Source organism: Salmo trutta, chromosome 12 (assembly GCF_901001165.1).
Source record: "Salmo trutta chromosome 12, fSalTru1.1, whole genome shotgun sequence".
NCBI lineage: Eukaryota > Metazoa > Chordata > Actinopteri > Salmoniformes > Salmonidae > Salmo > Salmo trutta.
Window position 1 is genome coordinate 70,914,845 of NC_042968.1, and position 19,448 is coordinate 70,934,292.

General features: G+C 41.5%; 1 protein-coding gene across 1 annotated transcript in view; it reads right to left on the reverse strand.

The window, feature by feature from the left end:
• LOC115204090 (astrotactin-2) overlaps positions 1 to 19,448 on the reverse strand; it is a 525,217-nt gene that overhangs the window by 445,031 nt on the left and 60,738 nt on the right. Inside the window, exon 2 of the mRNA XM_029769397.1 lies at positions 359 to 546. Coding sequence (XP_029625257.1) covers positions 359 to 546 — 188 coding nt within the window. The remainder of the gene's footprint in view (positions 1 to 358; positions 547 to 19,448) is intronic.

Sequence of the window (19,448 nt, forward strand, 5' to 3'; positions counted from 1 at the left end):
TCAAGAGGCAGGTGGACAAACAAAAACCCACAAATTCTTACAAACTCCAAACATTGATTATGCAAGAATGGGCTGCCATCAGTCAGGATGTGGCCCAGAAGTTAATTGACAGCATGCCAGGGCGGATTGCAGAGGTCTTGAAAAAGAAGGGTCAACACTGCAAATATTGACTCTGCATCAACTTCATGTAATTGTCAATAAAAGCCTTTGACACTTATGAAATGCTTGTAATTATACTTCAGTATCCCATAGTAAGATCTGACAAAAATATCTAAAGACACTGAAGCAGCAGACTTTGTGAAAATTAATATTTGTGTCATTCTCAAAACGTTTGGCCACGACTGTATGTGTTTCTTACCATAACAGAGATGTGCAGCAGGTGCATGTGTTCGTGCAGGATGTGAGCAGGTTCCCGGGCCGTGGGCACGGTGGTCTGGATCAGCTGCTCAGAGGTGCTCATGGACACGTGGAAATACAGTGTCCCGTTCTCCAACCACTGCTGCTTCCAATGCACCTGAGATATATCTGCCCCAGTACCTGACATCTCTACAGATAGAAAGAGAGAGAGAAAGAGAGACTTTGTGAAATAAACAATTGGTACTGTGTGTGTGTGTGTGTGTGTGTGTGTGTGTGTGTGTGTGTGTGTGTGTGTGTGTGTGTGTGTGTGTGTTTTTGAAAACAAGTGTGTGCACTGTCATGACGTTGGCCTCTTTGGGTTTTCTATGCACCATCCCCCTCCTTCTGTCTCCAACCCAGGCTAAGTGAGTGCGGTCATAAATTCCGAAGGAGAATGTCCTGCCTCATGGCCACAGCTTTGAAACAGAGTGGTTTCATAGAGCGACAAAGGAATTATTCCACCTCACAGGACGGGGGAATCGAACAACATTTATGGTCTGGAGAAGGTATAAAAGATCGGTGAAGAATCCAGCTATGAACTGGTCCATTTTGTACAATGTTGTGAAACTCATGAGAGACAATACGGCCATATTACCATAATAATGTTTATATAATAGCCTCAGCTATGGGACTTACATCTAAATGGTTGTATCAACTGAATGAATAAGGATAAAGCTATTTGGAATATGTTGAGATGCTATGTACTGATGTTAATGTGAGAGAATTGTATTTCTGTTCAAAGTCTTAACTAAGTCATCGGCACGCCCCCAGGGACACAGACAGGACCTGGCGTCATGTGACAGACTTATCTACGTTCAGTATATAAACCCCACCCAGGGTTTCTTTATTTAGACCAGCTTACCTCAATAATGAGAGGGCCAAGGTTTGACCATGCATTCCTCTACTGAACTTTAACCATACCACGTGGTTAAACTCTTAGACTATTGATACCAACAGAATAATAACAAGTCTTTGATATTAATTACTAGTCTGCAGCTAGGAATTCGGTATCATTGAACGCGACAACCGACAAAACGTCCATTCTATAACGACATGAACGAATGTCGCTTTGAAAGATCCATTCTAACCAAGAGAGAGAGAGAGAGAGAGAGAGAGAGAGAGAGAGAGAGAGAGAGAAAAAAACTCTCCAACAGAACAGAACTCTCCAACAAGGATCCCGACGACACACTGAGCGTAAATATATATATTGATTGCAATTGTTCCCGAATGAGTGAGCGTTCATGTGCAAAGGATTAGCATTTCAATTGTTAATATTTATCAACTCTGTAGTGCCTTCTCAGCTGACCCTTATCACCCTTTGTTTAACAAGCCGCCATGCCGGTTTAGCCCACTAGGGGACATTCCTCTACCATTTCTTTGTAACGATACCTACTGTTTTGTATGCTTTCTGTGAATTACTTAGTTTAGTAAATAAATGATTTTAAGACAATTGATGTATGGATGACTTAGTGAAGACTGTGTTCGTGCAGATAAACAACAATTTACGACGTTTGGAATATGACTGACACGATGTAAAAATAATAAGTCATTAAATCAGAAGACTCATAGATCAGATATTATGATATCTGGAAAATTATAACTTTGTAATCTGAATATTTTCCTTGGTGCCCCAACCTTCTAGTTAATTACAGTTACACGATTAATCAGTTTAATCGCGTAATAATAATTACAGAGAGTTATTTGATAAACATGTCTTCAGTTTAATGATGCCCAAAGACACGACAGCACTTATGTGTGTGTTTATCTGTGTCTGTGAGAGGAACATGCATCTGTGGGGAAAGTGAAGTGAAAGTTCAGTGGTGACTCAGAAGTCTGTGATAAGTTTTCATTAACATTCCAGTGAAGTGCTTGCTCTCTCTTAAGGTCAAGACTCGGCTGCCCCCCTAGAGGTAGATGTATCAACAGACAGTAGATAGCTTACACTTTTGCTTGCATGCTGCTTATTTGTATAAACAATTAAAAGTAGTCGTGTACTAACACATGGGGATAAGACAATGGGTGTCATTCCGTTCATTAACCGTCACCTAGGATTCCATTTTATTGTCAATAGTACTGGAGAAAACGTTGCCTCACTACGCTCTCTGCAAACCATCAAAAGTGCCGGAGAAATTAATGAATACATTAGCATGAACAGGCCATTGGCATTAGCATAAAGAGCTACGACACCAGAGGGGAAGTGGATCAATTGGAAAAGGAAAGAAGGCAGCGAGAAAAAAATCCAAAAAGACCAGGCGCAACCTTGAAAGATTTTAACAAAGCCAAGTGAGATTAGATTTAGTGGGCAGGTTGGTGGGAGAAATAAAAGCAGGGAGGAAAAAAGCCAAGTTGGCCAGATAGGGATCAAAGCACAGGACTGTGATGCTATCGACTACTGTGGCTATGTGGTCGCTGGGTACTGAGACAGCCTCTGGGAGCTATGTGCTTGATACAGTATTTGTCAGGGGTGGGTGACAAGGGCAGTGAAAGGGGGACGGGAGCTGCTCCCAGACCAGTGGCAGGTACAGAATGAGGGATGGCTTTCAATGGCGCTGGTCATTAACCTACTGACTCTGGGTCAGTGGACACGGCAGGAGAGAAGTACTCTGTGAGCTGCCCTCATCACTGCCACTGACCTTCCAGTACAGGGCATTCACATACATCAGGAGCGCTAGGGCTTCAAGGACAGGGGGAGAGGTAGAGTGACTTGATATGGCACAGTATGGTATGGGATGCTCTCTGACACCTCACTAAAGAGTCCAGATTCTTTAACAGATTTGTGGACAAGTCCTTCATTTTCTATTCCTGTGTGCCCTCACTGTATCAGAACTTCATTAACAAGGGCAGTATGATCATCTACCATGAACACTAAAACAGCCATAACAGAGGATGAGCTGGAGGATATGCTAACCACTGTATTATTGTACAGGGATCTACATTTTTGGCTCCTCGTGGGACAATCAGGTGGGAAACTTTTCAAAAGCCTCCAGAAAGTCCTCTTTCAGCATCTTACCCTCTCATAAATGGATGCTGACTGTGCAATAGTAGGATTAAAATTAGTAGGCTGTGAAATTTCAAGCACCCATCGAAAGCATATTGCTGTGTTTAATCTGCAGCTTCTCATATTTGGAGATTTGGCTATTGAGCTTGAAAGAGGATGTTCTCAGGTCTAACAAAGAGGTGACACTCATCAGAGGCAGCCATTTAAACGAATAGAGAGGGACAGATATAACAGAGCCATTTTGGCTGGTAAATCACTTGGGTGGACACTGTACAAAGACAAAAGCCTGCCATGAGTGTTGTTATTGGGCAAACATTGAGATGTTAGCAGGATACATAGGCTGTTGTGTGTGTGTGTGTGTGTGTGTGTGTGTGTGTGTGTGTGTGTGTGTGTGTGTGTGTGTGTGTGTGTGTGTGTGTGTGTGTGTGTGTGTGTGTGTGTGTGTGTGTGTGTGTGTGTGTGTGTGTGTTGGTTAGTTTGCATGCCTGTGTGTGGGAAGACGAGGTTGAAGCATGTAAGCTCCCAGCAAGGGCGTCAGGGATGGAATGTCTACCCAGCGGAGAAAAAGGACAACCCTGAGGTGTGTCATTGCAGCCATTACACAAGCCCCTAAGAGCAGGGGAGAAGCATGGCTGACTTTACACAAAGAGAATGAGAAAGAGAAATGGTTGAACCATTAGAGCTCTCTTCTCAAGAGTGAGGCGAATGCCGTATCGCAAAACATAAAAAAAGACAAACTGTTTTTAGAGTGACATCCTTTTCCAGTTTACCCACTTGTGATCGCATTAAGCTTGCAGAACAGAGCAGACGGGATTGTTTGGAGCTTGCCCAAATCTTTGATAAAGCCCTGTTATTCTAGGCGGATGCATCTGAAGGTAGCCCAGATGACCCTGAGTGAAATCCACTGAACACTCAGTATACCACTTATTACAAGGGCTGTCTCAAAGTGGCTCGACGCACAGTACCCAATGCCAGTTGTTATGACTGTACGTATAGAATATGTAATATTGTATTTCAGCCATTGATTTTAATTTTCGCTCATTTTAGTCCACCATGTTAGGCGTTTTGAAGAGATGACGTTTCTCTAAAATCAACATGCAAGATTTTATTATGAAGGAAGAATGGACAAAATACATGTATTATTTTTAACTGACTTTCATTGAAGCTACTTTTCAAATGTAGCACCCAGTCGTACAAGTTTGTTTCCATTGTTAGAATGAAATTCACACTGTGAAATAACTATAAGTACTTCTGAAAATAAGAACTGATTTAATCTCCGCCAATATGCATTTTACTTTAGATGCCAGTGAACAATCTGTTCCCTCTAAAAATGAACAATGCAACAGTTTATGATAATAGATACAAAGAGTGTTGTCTAGTGAGCTGTGAATAACCCACTTCTCCCGAGGGTGTGAAATACTGGGATGCAGAATAACACCAAAGCTACTGTGACCTACATGGCTAAAGTCCTCTTTGTCCACACTACCATTAGAAATCCTTGAACACAGCATTCCGTTAATGTCAGCAGGCTGACCTTTGTTTTGTTAGAATAATGAAATGTGTTAGTTATCATTCATAAATGTGACCTTTACCTTGATCAGTGTTCATAACGGCAATTGAAATGTTATTTCGTACTAGAATAAAAACAGTGTGGCAGCAACTAAGGAAGCACCCGGTGTTGTAGCTGAGGTGGATTTTGAAGAATGCTTGTGAAGGTTATAATGATTATTCATCTCTCTCTTTAAAAAAATGAATACCGGTAGCACACATGCTGTAAAACAATGTTTTGAATTATCGTTGTAAAGCGGAGGTCACGGTTATAGATACACACAGACAAGACAGATGCACACAGATACAAATGGAGTGAGATACACTAAACAAGGAGATTTTTGTGACCTACACACACACACACACACGTACATATGCACACACACGTCCTCCCCAAAGGTCGTTCTCATCAGTTTAAAGGTGATCATAGCTGCATGGAGTCAGTAACTGCGTGGGCTGACAGTGCCGTGACAGTTTGTCAGCTCAGTAACAAGACTGTGTCGTCTGCTTACCCTGATGAAAGCTGGCACCCTTAAGGCACTATGCTGCTTGTCATTAACCATGTGGCGATGTGAAGCCAGCCAGCGAGCTTTCCGATAACGCTGCTGCCTAGCCTAGCGCCTCAGCCTGCCATGCCCGTCATAATATTATGGGCAGCTGCACGTTTAATAATTCATAAGCGACAATAATGATAGACTTCCATAACCTTTTAGATTCATCTAAATATATCAGCTCAAAATGCAGAGAGGATAGAAGACGGTGTCAGTCAGCGCCTCATCAGTACTGTCAGAGCCTATTGCCTGATTCATTACACATATCAAACATATCTCACAGTGTTTAGGTTTTAGACGTTTCTAATGTCCACTCTGAACGGCCTCACTTTTGAAACTGAGTATTGAGAGTAAAGTCTACTTTCAACACACAAAAACCTTCCCCACATACTATATCAGGAGAAAATATGAATACGCTTGTAGAAATACATATTTGATTAGTCACCAAATGGGGGGTTGTCACGAATCCCATTCAGAAAATGCTAATACCTGTTAAGAATTGACCAATTACCATTTCCAAACGAGTTGACGTGAGAGATCGGATATTTAGACAAATACGGCATTACCGAAAGGCTGCCTGAGGAGTAGTGAACTACATGTAGCTTGGCGGTAGTTAAACTAAATTCAAATCTAGGTAGTGTTTTCAGTAGTTAATTACTTTTTCTGCCATGTAGTGGTGTAGCTAACTACTGGCACTACACACTATGGGTGTGGTTTGGGTTAAATAGTGTTACTGTAGGTTCTGACCAAACAGAGTAAAACCTCACAGATGACTAGAAAAAGCTCAAACCAAGTTTATTCACCCACTGGGTCATACAGCTGCAAAGACAAAAACATGTTTACACAAGTACCTATAATTATATCCTCGTACTAGGTGGAGTCAACTCCTTGCTCATCTAGAGAGCCAATACATCTCTGTTGCTAGTCAGGAACTTAATTGGTTCCTCTCACTGGTGTAGTCATGGCCCTGCCTCATGCTAGAACCTTCATGGGTGTGGAAGTATATGTGTGTGGGATAGGCTGTTCCTTCTCACTTCATCTGACCTGAACTCGGGACAAATTCCTCACTCCTCCCAAACCCACGACTGTCCTACTTTATCAGTGACTGAAACCAGACTGTTCCCCTTTGACACCCTCCTTAGGAGCCATGAGAATTAACAATAACATGTTGACAGAATGTAAACTTTCTGCACCCCCTTCCTCACTCAATAACTTTCCATACACCTAGTTCTTATCCACCCTCCATTGACCCCGACATATAAATTCCTTATACATGTAAAGTAATCAATAAGTTTTAGTATGGTACATGAATGAGTATATTTCAAGCTAGAACCCAACAGTAGGCAATCATTTCCTTTCTTTTTCAGCATCAGACCTGCCTAATTTTCACTTAATACATAGTTTATGTGTTTAATAGGCTAAATTACACATTCTGTTAACATATGACCCCAAATTGACCTGTTCTTGCAATTTGTATATGACATTTCAGATTTACAGATGATCATGTTTCACAAAGTAGTTTGGATGAACTAAATTACTTTTTCAAAGTGTTGGGTTCTGAGAATATGAAATATACTTATTCATGTCACTGATGGAGAGAGGGTCATGTATAACGTTTACATTATGTCAGGATATGATATTTTTAGCTATCAGGGATCCTTTTGGGGGGGATCCTCTGGGAGGAGAAGAGACACAGTCTGGTATCAGGCACCATGACAGCCGTGAGTTGGGCAGGGAAGTGATCACATGTGGCAGGCATTGATAAGGGGAGAGAGCTTTGGATTAGGCATCAAGGGGTTGAGTTCAGGTCAGGTCATCTTAAGGAAGAAGGAACGGTTTATTACCCCATCACTTCATCTTCCTGTCAAACCATAAAAGATGTAAGGATTGGAGAGAAGGAGGAGTGCATCTAAATTGGAGAATATATACTTGTGTTGATGGAAACATGTTTTGTCTAATGCTGAGAAGAATTAAACTTGGTTAAGCTTTCATAGTGTCTGTTGAGTTTTTTACTCTGAGAATTAGAACCTAACAAAATAAACTTTAGTTAAGTAAACTATATTTTTTCATAGGGGTAGCTTTAGTGTAGCTTAACTTATTTCAGTGTGAAGTAATTGGTAGCTTGGTAAACTATCTTTTCAGAGTAGCTTCCCCAACACTGTGCACTTCCCGAAGAAATGAAACACTTAACAACTTAAAGCCACCCCAATGTCTTTATAACACTCCCTAATTAAATAGTTGGCATTCATGGACAATAAATTAATGGACAATAAAAATGCATAGTGAGGAGAAGGAGCATGTTTCAAGGCATTGAAATGTGCTAATATCCGGCGGCGTAGTTGGATCCTAACGTCCTGCCATGCCATCTATGAAGAGAGAGATCATATTCTCCCAGTCAGGACTGAACAGCTAATAATGTCAACCAGGGGGGAGAGTGAGAGAGAGAGGGAGAGGGAGAGGGAGAGAGCGAGAGCGAGAGAGAGAGAGAGATCATGGGCATGAGGAAGGCCATCAATGTCATGTTCAGGTCCTGGCTAGTCATCATTAATTAAGGGTCAGGAGACAAGCAGTAAATACAAAGATTCATGGAGGTTATATATCAATGGGCTTGATGTTATTGTATTCTGATCAAGTAAGCTAGTTAGTTGAAAGAGCAATCATTTGATATGTGCAAGCTAAATCTACAGCAGAGGAAAATAGAATCAGGATGAATACAATATACCATAAAATGATATTATATGACAAAGTACTATTCCCTTATATGACATGGACATATGACATGGGCATTGCACAAAGGCAGTCAAAATTACCCTCTGTCTCCCAGACAAAAAGATCTGTCACCAGGTGTCTCTCCCTGTCAGAGGGGTCTTTGAGGGCTCCTTCTGCTGTGACAGCTGTCTCTGCACTGCCTGCTGTACTACTCAACACAGTCAGCACAGCGGTCTCCAATTTTGACGACTCATCACTTCCTAGTGGATGACCTGGTCGTGACCTCTGTACCACCCGCACACTATTACCATCTGCCATCTCCACAGATTAATTTTTAAAGCTGCTTGACCCTAATCATTTTAGTAATGTACTGCTGCATTACTGTTGCAACACCGACAGTGGGATTTCTCCAAGATATAATTATGCTGAAATATGTCTGCCCTATGCCACAGAATGTTTTTCGGGCTTTGCTGCTATTGCTGATGAGGTACAAAGGACAGCAATCACTTCAAATAGAAAACAGGAGGTCCCGTGGAATAATTGGATTCTACTAGTGTCTAGGACTTCCCCTGGGGCTAGGGTCCGGTGAGAATCAGGTATTAACAATCAGTTGTGCCAGTGGGACCAAAGGTCCATCTTTACCCCAACACCCACGCCAACTCAAACTGTGCTCAATCACAGAGCCAGCAGCAAGCCAGCAGCTAGCCATGGCAGTGCCCACCGCCTCTAGCAGGAACCAAACACATTTCAGACTCTACTTATAAAAAGGTTCACTCCGTAAGGGACCATCTGATTTATACTATAAAATAGGTGCTTTATGATGTAACCTAGGTAACAGAGCTTTACAGAGGACGTCCAAGATAGGGACGTACAGATTAACTCAAGTTTATGGCCTTGCTGTATAAAACTGGACGAGAGAAAATATATTCATACAAATAAAACCTACCGTAGATGTTTTTTGATAGTTTACAACCATGTTACAACAGATCCTGGTTCCTTTCCCATTCATATAATGAACACTAAAACATAGAGGTAGACAAGTGCATAGAGGCCTATGAATTATAGAACAGAGTGGGTGTTATTTTTATGGTAGAACTGACTGACCTTTAGGAGCACATAGAAGTAAACTAATAGTGGCCTGCTATCTACCGATGCTGCCATGCTGCATTGAGCCCTATGTATCTCTCTCCTCTATAGAGAGCACACAAACTCCTCCTAAGCCATCTCTCTGTCTCTAGCCCAGCAGCCCAAGGTCACCTCTGTTTTACATCCAATAATAAGCCCCAGCACCTTAACAACACTGTAAAACCCAAAGTGCCCCCAAATTAAGGGATTTAATACACAATTGAGTAGTAATATCATTTGGTTTCAACCAAAAACCCTATTCTTACAAGGAAATTGAGTTTCATTACCCAAAACAATGCCACTCTAATTTATGTGAGGATCTATAAATGGTTTGTCTCATGCTATTTGGGATTAGGGAGGCAGCCAGCCAAAAAGGGCCTAATGTATTTAAAGTGACACATTAACAGGATAAACAGTCCCCTTATCTGCAAAGTACATAGACTTTTTTAAATACTCCAATCCCATTAAAGGGACCATTCTCCAAATGATTGCACCATCTTCTGCTCTCATGCTCCGGCCGTCGGCCCTCCTGCCAAAGAGTGAAGCCGGGGGTAATCATACACACATTAAGATGAACTTATCCATTGTTCTGGATTCTCCCCAATGACACCTCGGTCAAATGTCTCTTCCTGTTCTGAACTTGTAGAGGTGGACGGATGAAATCTATTGGCAGGGATGGTGTAGTGTACTCACAAAGCCCTAGTGAGCAGGAGGACCCGGCAGTTAATGCCTATACTGCAAGCTGGCCAGAATGTGTTGTGTATTGTACAGGCCAGACTCATATACTGTAAGTGGTGTTACTGATAGTTACTGTGTAAGATGATTCATCAGCATGGGAGCATACGCAGAAAAGAAAAGGTGTAAGAACCTGCATTTCCTGTCGAAGACAGGACATGACAATGGTGTGTGCCCTTCACCTGCTGCCATGTTGTGTTGCTACTGTGTTGTTGTCATGTTGTGGTGCTACCATGCTGTGTTGTCATGTGTTGCTGCCATGCTATGTTGTTGTCTTAGGTCTCTCTTTATGTAGTGTTGTAGTGTTTCTCTTGTAGTGATGTGTGTTTTGTCCTACATTTTTAATCCCAGACCCCATTCCCGCAGGAGGCCTTTTGTCTCTTGCCTCTTGGTAGGTCGTCATTGTAAATAATAATTTGTTCTTAACTGACTTACCTAGTTAAACAGAGGTTAAACAAACAAACCTCCAGACATACAGAGAAGCAAAACAAACATGCAGAGAATCAAATAGCACACACACACATGCACACACACACACACAAACACATCTCAGCCTTTTGTAATGCATTTGTCATCTTCTCTCCCAGATGGATTCATAAAGTTATTGGATTTCTCATTTAATTACATTACTGTATGTTAATTCAGAACTTTACTATTGTCTTTTCATTTAGCGACGTAATCAGTTTTGAAAGAAAGAACGTGAGGATATATATCAGCACAAAAGAAAGTGATATCACACAGGATATAGTATGATGAATAAGAAACTCAAAATGTACAGTGCTTCACCAATAGATTATTTACCTGTATCAGAATTGTAAAGCCCACATATAGCTACATCCATTATGTATTTTAGCATGTCTTAAACACTTATTGTAGGGTCATTATTCATTTATCTTCTGTGTAACATAATGGATATATAGTTCTATAGATGACGGAAAGAAAAGCTTAACCTTGAGTGCACTATTGGATATACTCACCATACCATAGTATGGTTTACTAGTATTATAGTTCATATTAATAGATATTACACCTTGGCAATAGGGGTCAGTTCCACCCTTATGAATACAGTAACAACCCTGATAAAAGAGTTGGCTCTGGTCTAATTACACTATTTAAGGTATATAAAACTATAGCCTTTAAAAACGTCCTCCTTTAAATATACTACTACTAACATTTATGGCCTAACATTAAATGTAATCAGGTAGCAGCACTACAGTACAAAAAGCTGACCTCTGCTCACTATATTGCAAATGCTAAAGGCACGTCATAATGCTATCACCAATCAATTGGGACCAAGTTACTATAAAATGCATAGATTTCTTTCCATCTGTGTTTTGAGCAGGAGTAAACTAGTAGTTTGGTAAAGGAGCTTTTTATTGCTTTTTGCCAAGTCACTATGAAAAACCTGTCATACTGAATTTATATGTTCAAATCAAACCGGTTTAGTTGAGGTAATTTAGGCAATATGTACATGTAGGTAGAGGTAAAGTGACTATGCATGGATAATAAACAGAGAGTAGCAGCAGCCTAAAATGGGGAGTGGGGTGGGGACAATGCAAATAGTCCGGGTAGCCATTTGATTAGCTGTTCAGGAGTCTGGCTTGAGGGTAGAAGCTGTTAAGAAGCCTTTTGGACCTAGACTTGGCGATCCGGTACCGCTTGCTGTGCGGTAGCAGAGAGAACAGTCTATGACAAGGGTGGCTGGAGTCTTTGGCAATTTTTTGGGCCTTCCTCAGACACCCCCTGTTATAGAGGTCCTGGATGGCAGAAAGCTTGGCCCCAGTGATATACTGGACCGTACGCACTACCCTCTGTAGTGCCCTGCAGTCGGAGGACGAACAGTTTCCATACCAGGCGGTGATGCAACCAGTCAGGATGCTCTCAATGGTACAGCTGTATAACTTTTTGAGGATCTGAGGACCCATGCCAAATCCTGAGGGGGAATAGACGTTGTCATGCCCTCTTCACGACTGTCTTGGTGTGTTTGGACTATGATAATTTGTTGGTGATGTGGACACCAAGGAACTTGAAGCTCTCAACCTGCTCCACTACAGCCACGTCGATGAGAATGGGGGCGTGCTCAGTCCTCCTTTTTCTGTAGTCCACAATCATCTCCTTTGTCTTGATCACATTGAAGGAGAGGTTGTTATCCTGGCACCACACTGGCCTCTGACCTCCTCCCTACAGGCTGTCTCATTGTTGTCGATGATCAGGCCTACCACTGTTGTGTCATCGGCAAACTTAATGATAGTGTTGGAGTCGTGCTTGGCCATGCAGTCATGGGTGAACAGGGACTTCAGGAGGAGACTGAGCATGCACCCCTGATGGGCCCCCGTGTTGAGGATCAGTGTGGAAGATGTTGCATACCCTTACCAACTGTGGGCGGCCAGTCAGTAATTCCAGGATCCAGGGAGGTGTTTAGTCCCAGGGTCCTTAGCTTAGCGATGAGCTTTGTGGGCACAATGGTGTTGAATGCTGAGCTGTAGTCAATGAACAGCATTCTCACGTAGGTGTTCCTTTTGTCCAGGTGGGAAAGGGCAGTGGGACAATGGTGTTGATGTGAGCCATGACCAGTCTTTCAAAGCCCTTCATAGCTTCAGACGTGAGTGCTATGGGTCGGTAGACATTTAGGCAGGTTACCTTGGTGTTCTTGGGCACAGGGACTATGATGGTCTGCTTGAATCATGTTGGTATTACAGACTTGGTCAGGGACAGGTTGAAAATGTCAGTGAAGCCACTTGCCAGTTGGTCAGCGCATGCTCGGAGTACATGTCCTGGTAATCCGTCTGGCCCAGCGGCCTTGTGAATGTTGACCTGTTTAAAGGTCTTACTCACATCGACTACGGAGAGCGTGATCACACAGTTGTCCGGAACAGCTGATGCGCTCATGCATACTTCAGTGTTGCTTGCCTTGACGCGAGCATATAAGTTATTTACCTCATCTGGTAGGCTCGTGTCACTGAGCAGCTCGTGACTGTGCTTCCATTTGTAGTCCGTAATAGTTTGCAAGCCTTGCCACATCTGATGAGCGTCGGAGACGGTTTTATTCAATTCAATCTTAGTCCTGTATTGATGCTTTGCCTGTTTGATGGTTCGTCGGAGGGCATAGCGGGATTTCTTATAAGCGTACAGGTTAGAGTCCCGCTCCTTGAAAGTGGAAGCTCAGTGCGAATGTTGCCTGTAATCCATGGCTTCTGGTTGGGGTATGTAAGTACGGTCACTATGGGGACAATGTCATCGATGCACTTATTGAGGAAGCCAGTAACTGATGTGGTGTGCTCTTCACTGCCATCGGAAGAATCCCGGAACATATTCCAGTCTGTGCTTGCAAAAAAGTCCTGTTGCTAGCATCTGCGTCATCTGACCTTATTGAGCGAGTCACTGGTACTTCCTGCATTAGTTTTTGTTTGTAAGCAGGAATCAGGAGGATAGAGTTATGGTCAGATTTGCCAAATGTAGGGCTTTGTACGTGTCTCTGTGTGTGGAGTAAAGGTTGTCTAGAGGTTTTCTTTATCTGGTTGCACATTTAACATGCTGGTAGAAATTAGGTAACACGGATTTAAGTTTCCCTGCATTAAAGTCCCCGGCCACTAGGAGCGCCGCCTTTCGATGAGCATTTTCTAGTTTGCTTATGGACTTATACAGCTCATTGAGTGCCATCTTAGTGCCAGCATCGGTTTGTGATGGTAAATAGACTGCTACAAAAAATATAGATGAATACTATTTTGGTAAATAGTGTGGTCTACAGCTTATCATGAGATACTCTACTTCAGGCGAGCAAAACCTAGAGACTTCCTTAATATTAGATTTTGTGCACCAGTTGTTATTTACAACTAGAGACAGACTGCCACCCCTTGTCTTACCAGAGGCAGCTTTTCTATCTTGCCGATGGACCGGAAACCCTGCCAGATATATGTTATCCATGTCGTCGTCCAGCCACGACTCGGTGAAACATAAGATATTACAGTTTTTAATGTCCCGTTGGTAGGATGGTCTTGATCAGAGCTCATCCCTTTTGTTATCCAATGATTGCACAATGGCTAATAGGCCATCAGATACTTACAAGGCACCCCAACCAAAGACCCTGATATCTCCGTCTCATCTTCATGCGAATGACGGAGATTTGGGCCTTGTCGGGTGTCTGAAGTAAATCCTTCGCATCCGACTAGTTAAAGAAAAATTCTTCGTCCAGTACGAGGTGAGTAATCGCTGTCCTGACATCCAGAAGCTCTTTTCGATCATTAGAGACGGTATCAGTGTCACCAAAACTAATACAATTGCTCCCTCTGCTGGTCAGGACGTGGCAGAGATTTTGTGTTACTTGTGAGTTGATTGTTGGACTCCCAATTGAAGGCAGGTGTGTTGAGTTGCCTTTGATTGGGAGTCCTATATAGTAGTGTGTGTTTTTCCTTGGGGTTGTGGGTAATTGTTTCTGTTCAGTGTGTTATGCTGTCAGTACTGTTGAGCTGTTGGTGTTTTCTTGTTTTGTAGTGTTCCAGTGTTCTTTTTTGAATTAAATCATGAACACTAACTCCGCTGCACCTTGGTCTTCTTCTCTCCATGACGACAGCCCTTACAATCAGAAACATTATGTAGAAAATAAGTTACAAGTAACACAGAAAACACACACAATGTGGTAGTAATCAAAGGTACAATTGCAGCATTATTGGAGGGGAGATAGTAATTATCAAAAGTCATTGCTACATTGAAACTGGCTGAATCTATTTGACACCTTACTTTTCATTCCATTTCCGGATAAGTCCGTAACTTTTTGGAAACCCCCAGAAGCTGAATTTGATTGCTTTTAGTGCTGAAACTTCCAAAGGACACACTTCCTGTAATTGCAATTTCCAATTTCCTTTTGAGGGTATGTTTTTAGGAAACTGAATGCGTGGGATCTTTAATGACTTGAGTGTTGTCCTTCCATAGCAATTAGTTATAAATATTCGAACATGACAACAAAGGAATCAAAGCTCTTTAACATTTTCAGAGCTGTACCGACTGCTTGCTCATAGACCTACAGTAGCAGATTAATGAAAATAAAGACCACCATTCTACATACTTAGATGTTGTTTTCATGTTGTTACTTTTAAACTTGTTCCTCCAAAGTTTGAATTTGTATTAAATAATTGCACCAACGGTCTGTATATTTGTCTGGATTTCATTGATATAGTAGATTTAAAACAATATTACAACTAGAAATACTATTGTATTTGTGACAGCAATGATGGCATTAATAAGTAAACAAACACTGCATGTTATTATACATTTTGATAAGAACAAAGTTAAGTAAAAATGGCAGGGGTGCGTATGGGGATAAAAGTAGTTAACAATCTTGCACCCTAGGTGTGACGTTAATAAAACAATTTCCTGTCTTAGTCAGAACATTTGAGTCACTTGTCAAGTATTTGCAGCTAAAGGAATTATCTCCCGCTGTTCATGTTAACCTTATCCACAGGAGGCACCTGAATTCAGAAAGACGTGATTAACATACTCTCATCTAGTTCCACAGACTAAAGAAATGAGTGAAAGCCATTTATCAGACACCACACTACAATGGTCAATGTGAAGTGTCCTCTAGCTGTAGTCACTAAAACATTGTCCTTGTCCAATTCCAATTCAGCTCGGGAAAGTCCTCTTAAAAGGGACTAAGTACCAATAAATTCACTTTAAGACCTCGTATCAGTCAAAAGTAATTTTCTCTAGTCAATAAAATTATATCTGAATATATACTACGCCTTCGCTTAGTCGTTGACCATTCTCTGGACATAAGTACCTGGGAAATAAGGTAGAGAATACAGAATGACTTCTTTCAGACAGTATGAGCGATGAGATTATCAGACAGTACCTGTCCTCGAGGGTCAGCCAGTTCAGATATTATACTTTTCCATTAGCTGGAAAACGGTGGACTATCCACTTAGCTCGGTAATGAAATCTATTAGGACAATGAGATCAGAGGAAGAATTAAAAACCGAATGTTGAAACCTAGAATGATAGTCCATTTAAATTAAAGGGCTGAAATCTTACAGGGTGAGCCTGACAGTAATTTTGAACATTACTTTCTCAAGGACTTTAATAGAGTTTCAGTTCACATGAAGGATATCTCTAGACATAAAAGACGAAACTAATCAATTCAATTGAATACTTCGATCTGGCGGGTAAATTTTGTTTTGCTGTTTATTGAGTCTTCAGCGAGAGAGCGCCAGTCGACATATTTCGTACAGCGCATCATTTGTGCTCAACCTTGTAATGGAGGGAAATTGAGAAGTACATCGAGAAGTATAATGTAAGCAATTAAAGATGCGTTCTAATGGTTTTGTATAATTTCAGCTAGTAGTTTTGAAAGTAGCACTCGAGCCAAAACTGGTCCTTTAAAATTGTGCACAGTTGTGTACAACGTCATTACGTCATTGTTCTTGATCCTCTGTGCTGTGCTGACCTGATCCTCCGTCCCACTTTAACTTGCAACCTCATTACACATCATTCCACCTGCCAATCAACATTGTCCATTAGTTTGGTTGTTGTAGGCTAGTTCCTGTTGTAGCATGCATTGTCTCCTCAGACTAGTATGGCAAACAAGCAAGTGTAATAACGTCATTATATACAACGGAAAATGTATACTTATTTGTTTGCATCAAATTACTTGCTTAGTTAAATAAAGGTTAAAAGAAAATGTATAAAATGTCCTACACCTTAAAAGTTATTTATTAATTATATCATATGCCTAGTAATGAAGGATGATCGCTGGCAATCAACAGCTGCAGTGTTGCCCACATTAGATTACCTCATAACAGGGAATACCTGTGTGAAAAGTTTATAAAGACAAAAGGTGGAAACATGGAATGATTTGGATGGATAGTCAACACAACATAAAGGTAGGCCTATATTTTCTTATCTAAAAGGTGGGTGAAAGTTTGCAGTATACATTTCTGGAGTGCGTCCAATCAAATTTGATAAAATGTTGTTTCATTTGCCACATGCTTCGTAAACAACAGGTGAAGATTAACAGTGAAATATTTACTGACGGGCCCTTCCCAACAATGCAGAGATTTGGATAAATAATAACACAAGGAATAAATACATAATTTGTAACAATAACTTGGCTATATATACAGGGTACCAGTACTGAATCCATGTGCAGGGGTACGAGGTACTTGAGGTAGATATGTACAAATACAATGCATTCGGAAAGTCTTCAGACCCATTGACTTTTTCCACCTTTTGTTACGTTACAGCCTTATTCTAAAATGGATTAAATTGTTGTTTTTCCTCATCAATCTACATACAATAACGCATGATGACCTTGCAATAACAAGTTTTTAGATAGTTTTGCAAATGGTTTTCTCATGGTCTGAGATTCCTTTAGGTGCCTTTTGGCAAACTCCAAGTGGGCTCTCATGTACCTTTTACTGAGGATTGGCTTCCGTCTGGCCACTCTACCATAAAGGCCTGATTGGTGGAGTGCGGCAGAGATGGTTGTCCTTCTGGAAGGTTCTCCCATCTCCACAGAGGAACTCTGGAGCTACTTCAGAGTGACCATCGAGTTCTTAGTCACCTCCCTAACCAAGGCTCTTCTCCCCCGATTGCTCAGTTTGGCCGGGCCGCCAGCTCTAGGAAGAGTCTTGGTGGTTCCAAACTTCTTCCATTTAAGAATGATGGAGGCCACTTTCTTCTTGAGGACCTTCAATACTGCAGACATGTTTTGGTACCCTTCCCCAGACCTGTGCCTCGAAACAATTCTGTCTCTGAGCTCTATAGACAATTGTTTCGACCTCATGGCTTGGTTTTGCTCTAACATGCACTGTAAACTGTGGGACCTTCTATAGACAGGTGGGTGCCTTTCCAAATCATGTCCAATCAATTGAATTTACCACAGGTGGACTCAGATCAAGTTGTAAAAACATCACAAGGATGATCAATGGAAACAGGATGTACCTGAGCTCAATTTTGAGTCTCATAGCAAAGGGTTTGAATACTAATGTAAATAAGGTATTCTTTTTTATTTGTAATACATTTGCAAGAATTTCTAAAAACTTGTTTTCGCTTTGTCATTATGGGGTATTGTGTTTAGATTGTAGGTAGGGATAAACTGACTAGGCAACAGGATAGATAATAAACAGTAACAGCAGTGCATGTGATGAGTCAAAAGAGTTAGTGCAAAAAGGGTCAATACAGATATTCTGGGTAGCTATTGGTTAACTTTTTAACTAACTATTTAGCAGTCTTGTGGCTTGGGGGTTGAAGCTGTTCAGGGTCCTGTTGGTTCCAGATTTGGTGCATCAGTACTGCTTGTTGTGCGTTAGCAGAGAGAACAGTCTATGACTTGGGTGATTGGAGTCAATTTTTAGGGCCTTCCTCTGACACCACCTGGTATAGAGGTTCTGGATGGTAGGGAGCTCGGCCCCAGTGATGTACTGGGCCATACGCACTACCCTCTATAGCGCCTTGCGGTCGGATGCCAAGCAGTTGCCATACCAAGTGGTGATGCAGCCAGTCAAGATGCTCTCAGTGGTGCACCTGCATAACTTTTTGAGGATCTTAGGGCCCACGCAGAATCTTTTCAGCATCCTGAGGGGAAGAGGTGTTGTCGTGCCCTCTTTATGACTATGTTGGTGATAAATGGATGGACGTGCGCCTGTGGTAAAAAATCTTATAGCTTATTGCACAATATATTCCAAAATTTGAACAAAATACACCAGCTAAACCATTTAGGAGATACACGGTGTGGGCATAGTGTTTCTGATCGGGTTGACAATTATCTTCTAATGTATTTGTGTGGCTACGCATGCAGCCACTCATCCCAGTTGCTTCAGAGCGCGTGTTCACTACATGCCAGGAACAAGCACATAGATTTCATTCACTAAATGATGACATGTTAGAATGTAAGGATTCTGTGCCCTTTTCTGCTGGGAGAGGACTGTAGATTGTTTAATATGCATGTATGAGCCATACAATGACACAATTAAGTCTATATAACACACTGCCATTGTTAGAATCTTAATATCACAAACAGAACTGGAGTTATAACCACTTTTAGGAGGCGTGTCATTTTTGAATGATTTTCCCCATTGCCCCTCCTTCTCCCGACAGTTAAAAATGCAGTGCCTAACTGATAATCATCCTGATAACGGCCTCAAAACTGAACCTAAACTATGCTGAAACTAATTTCACACATATAACAACAAATGAAATAAATGAAGTAAAGTACGATGGGGAGAAAGGGGGAGAATGGGTGAGTTGATGAGCGAAGGGAAGAGAGCAATGCATAATTATGTAATCACCAATTGTGAATGAAGAACAAGGCGGGCCATTATATTGTATTGATCTTAAAATGGTATGTATCCTATATCAGTTCACGGAATCCTAACAGTCTTATCAGTCTACTC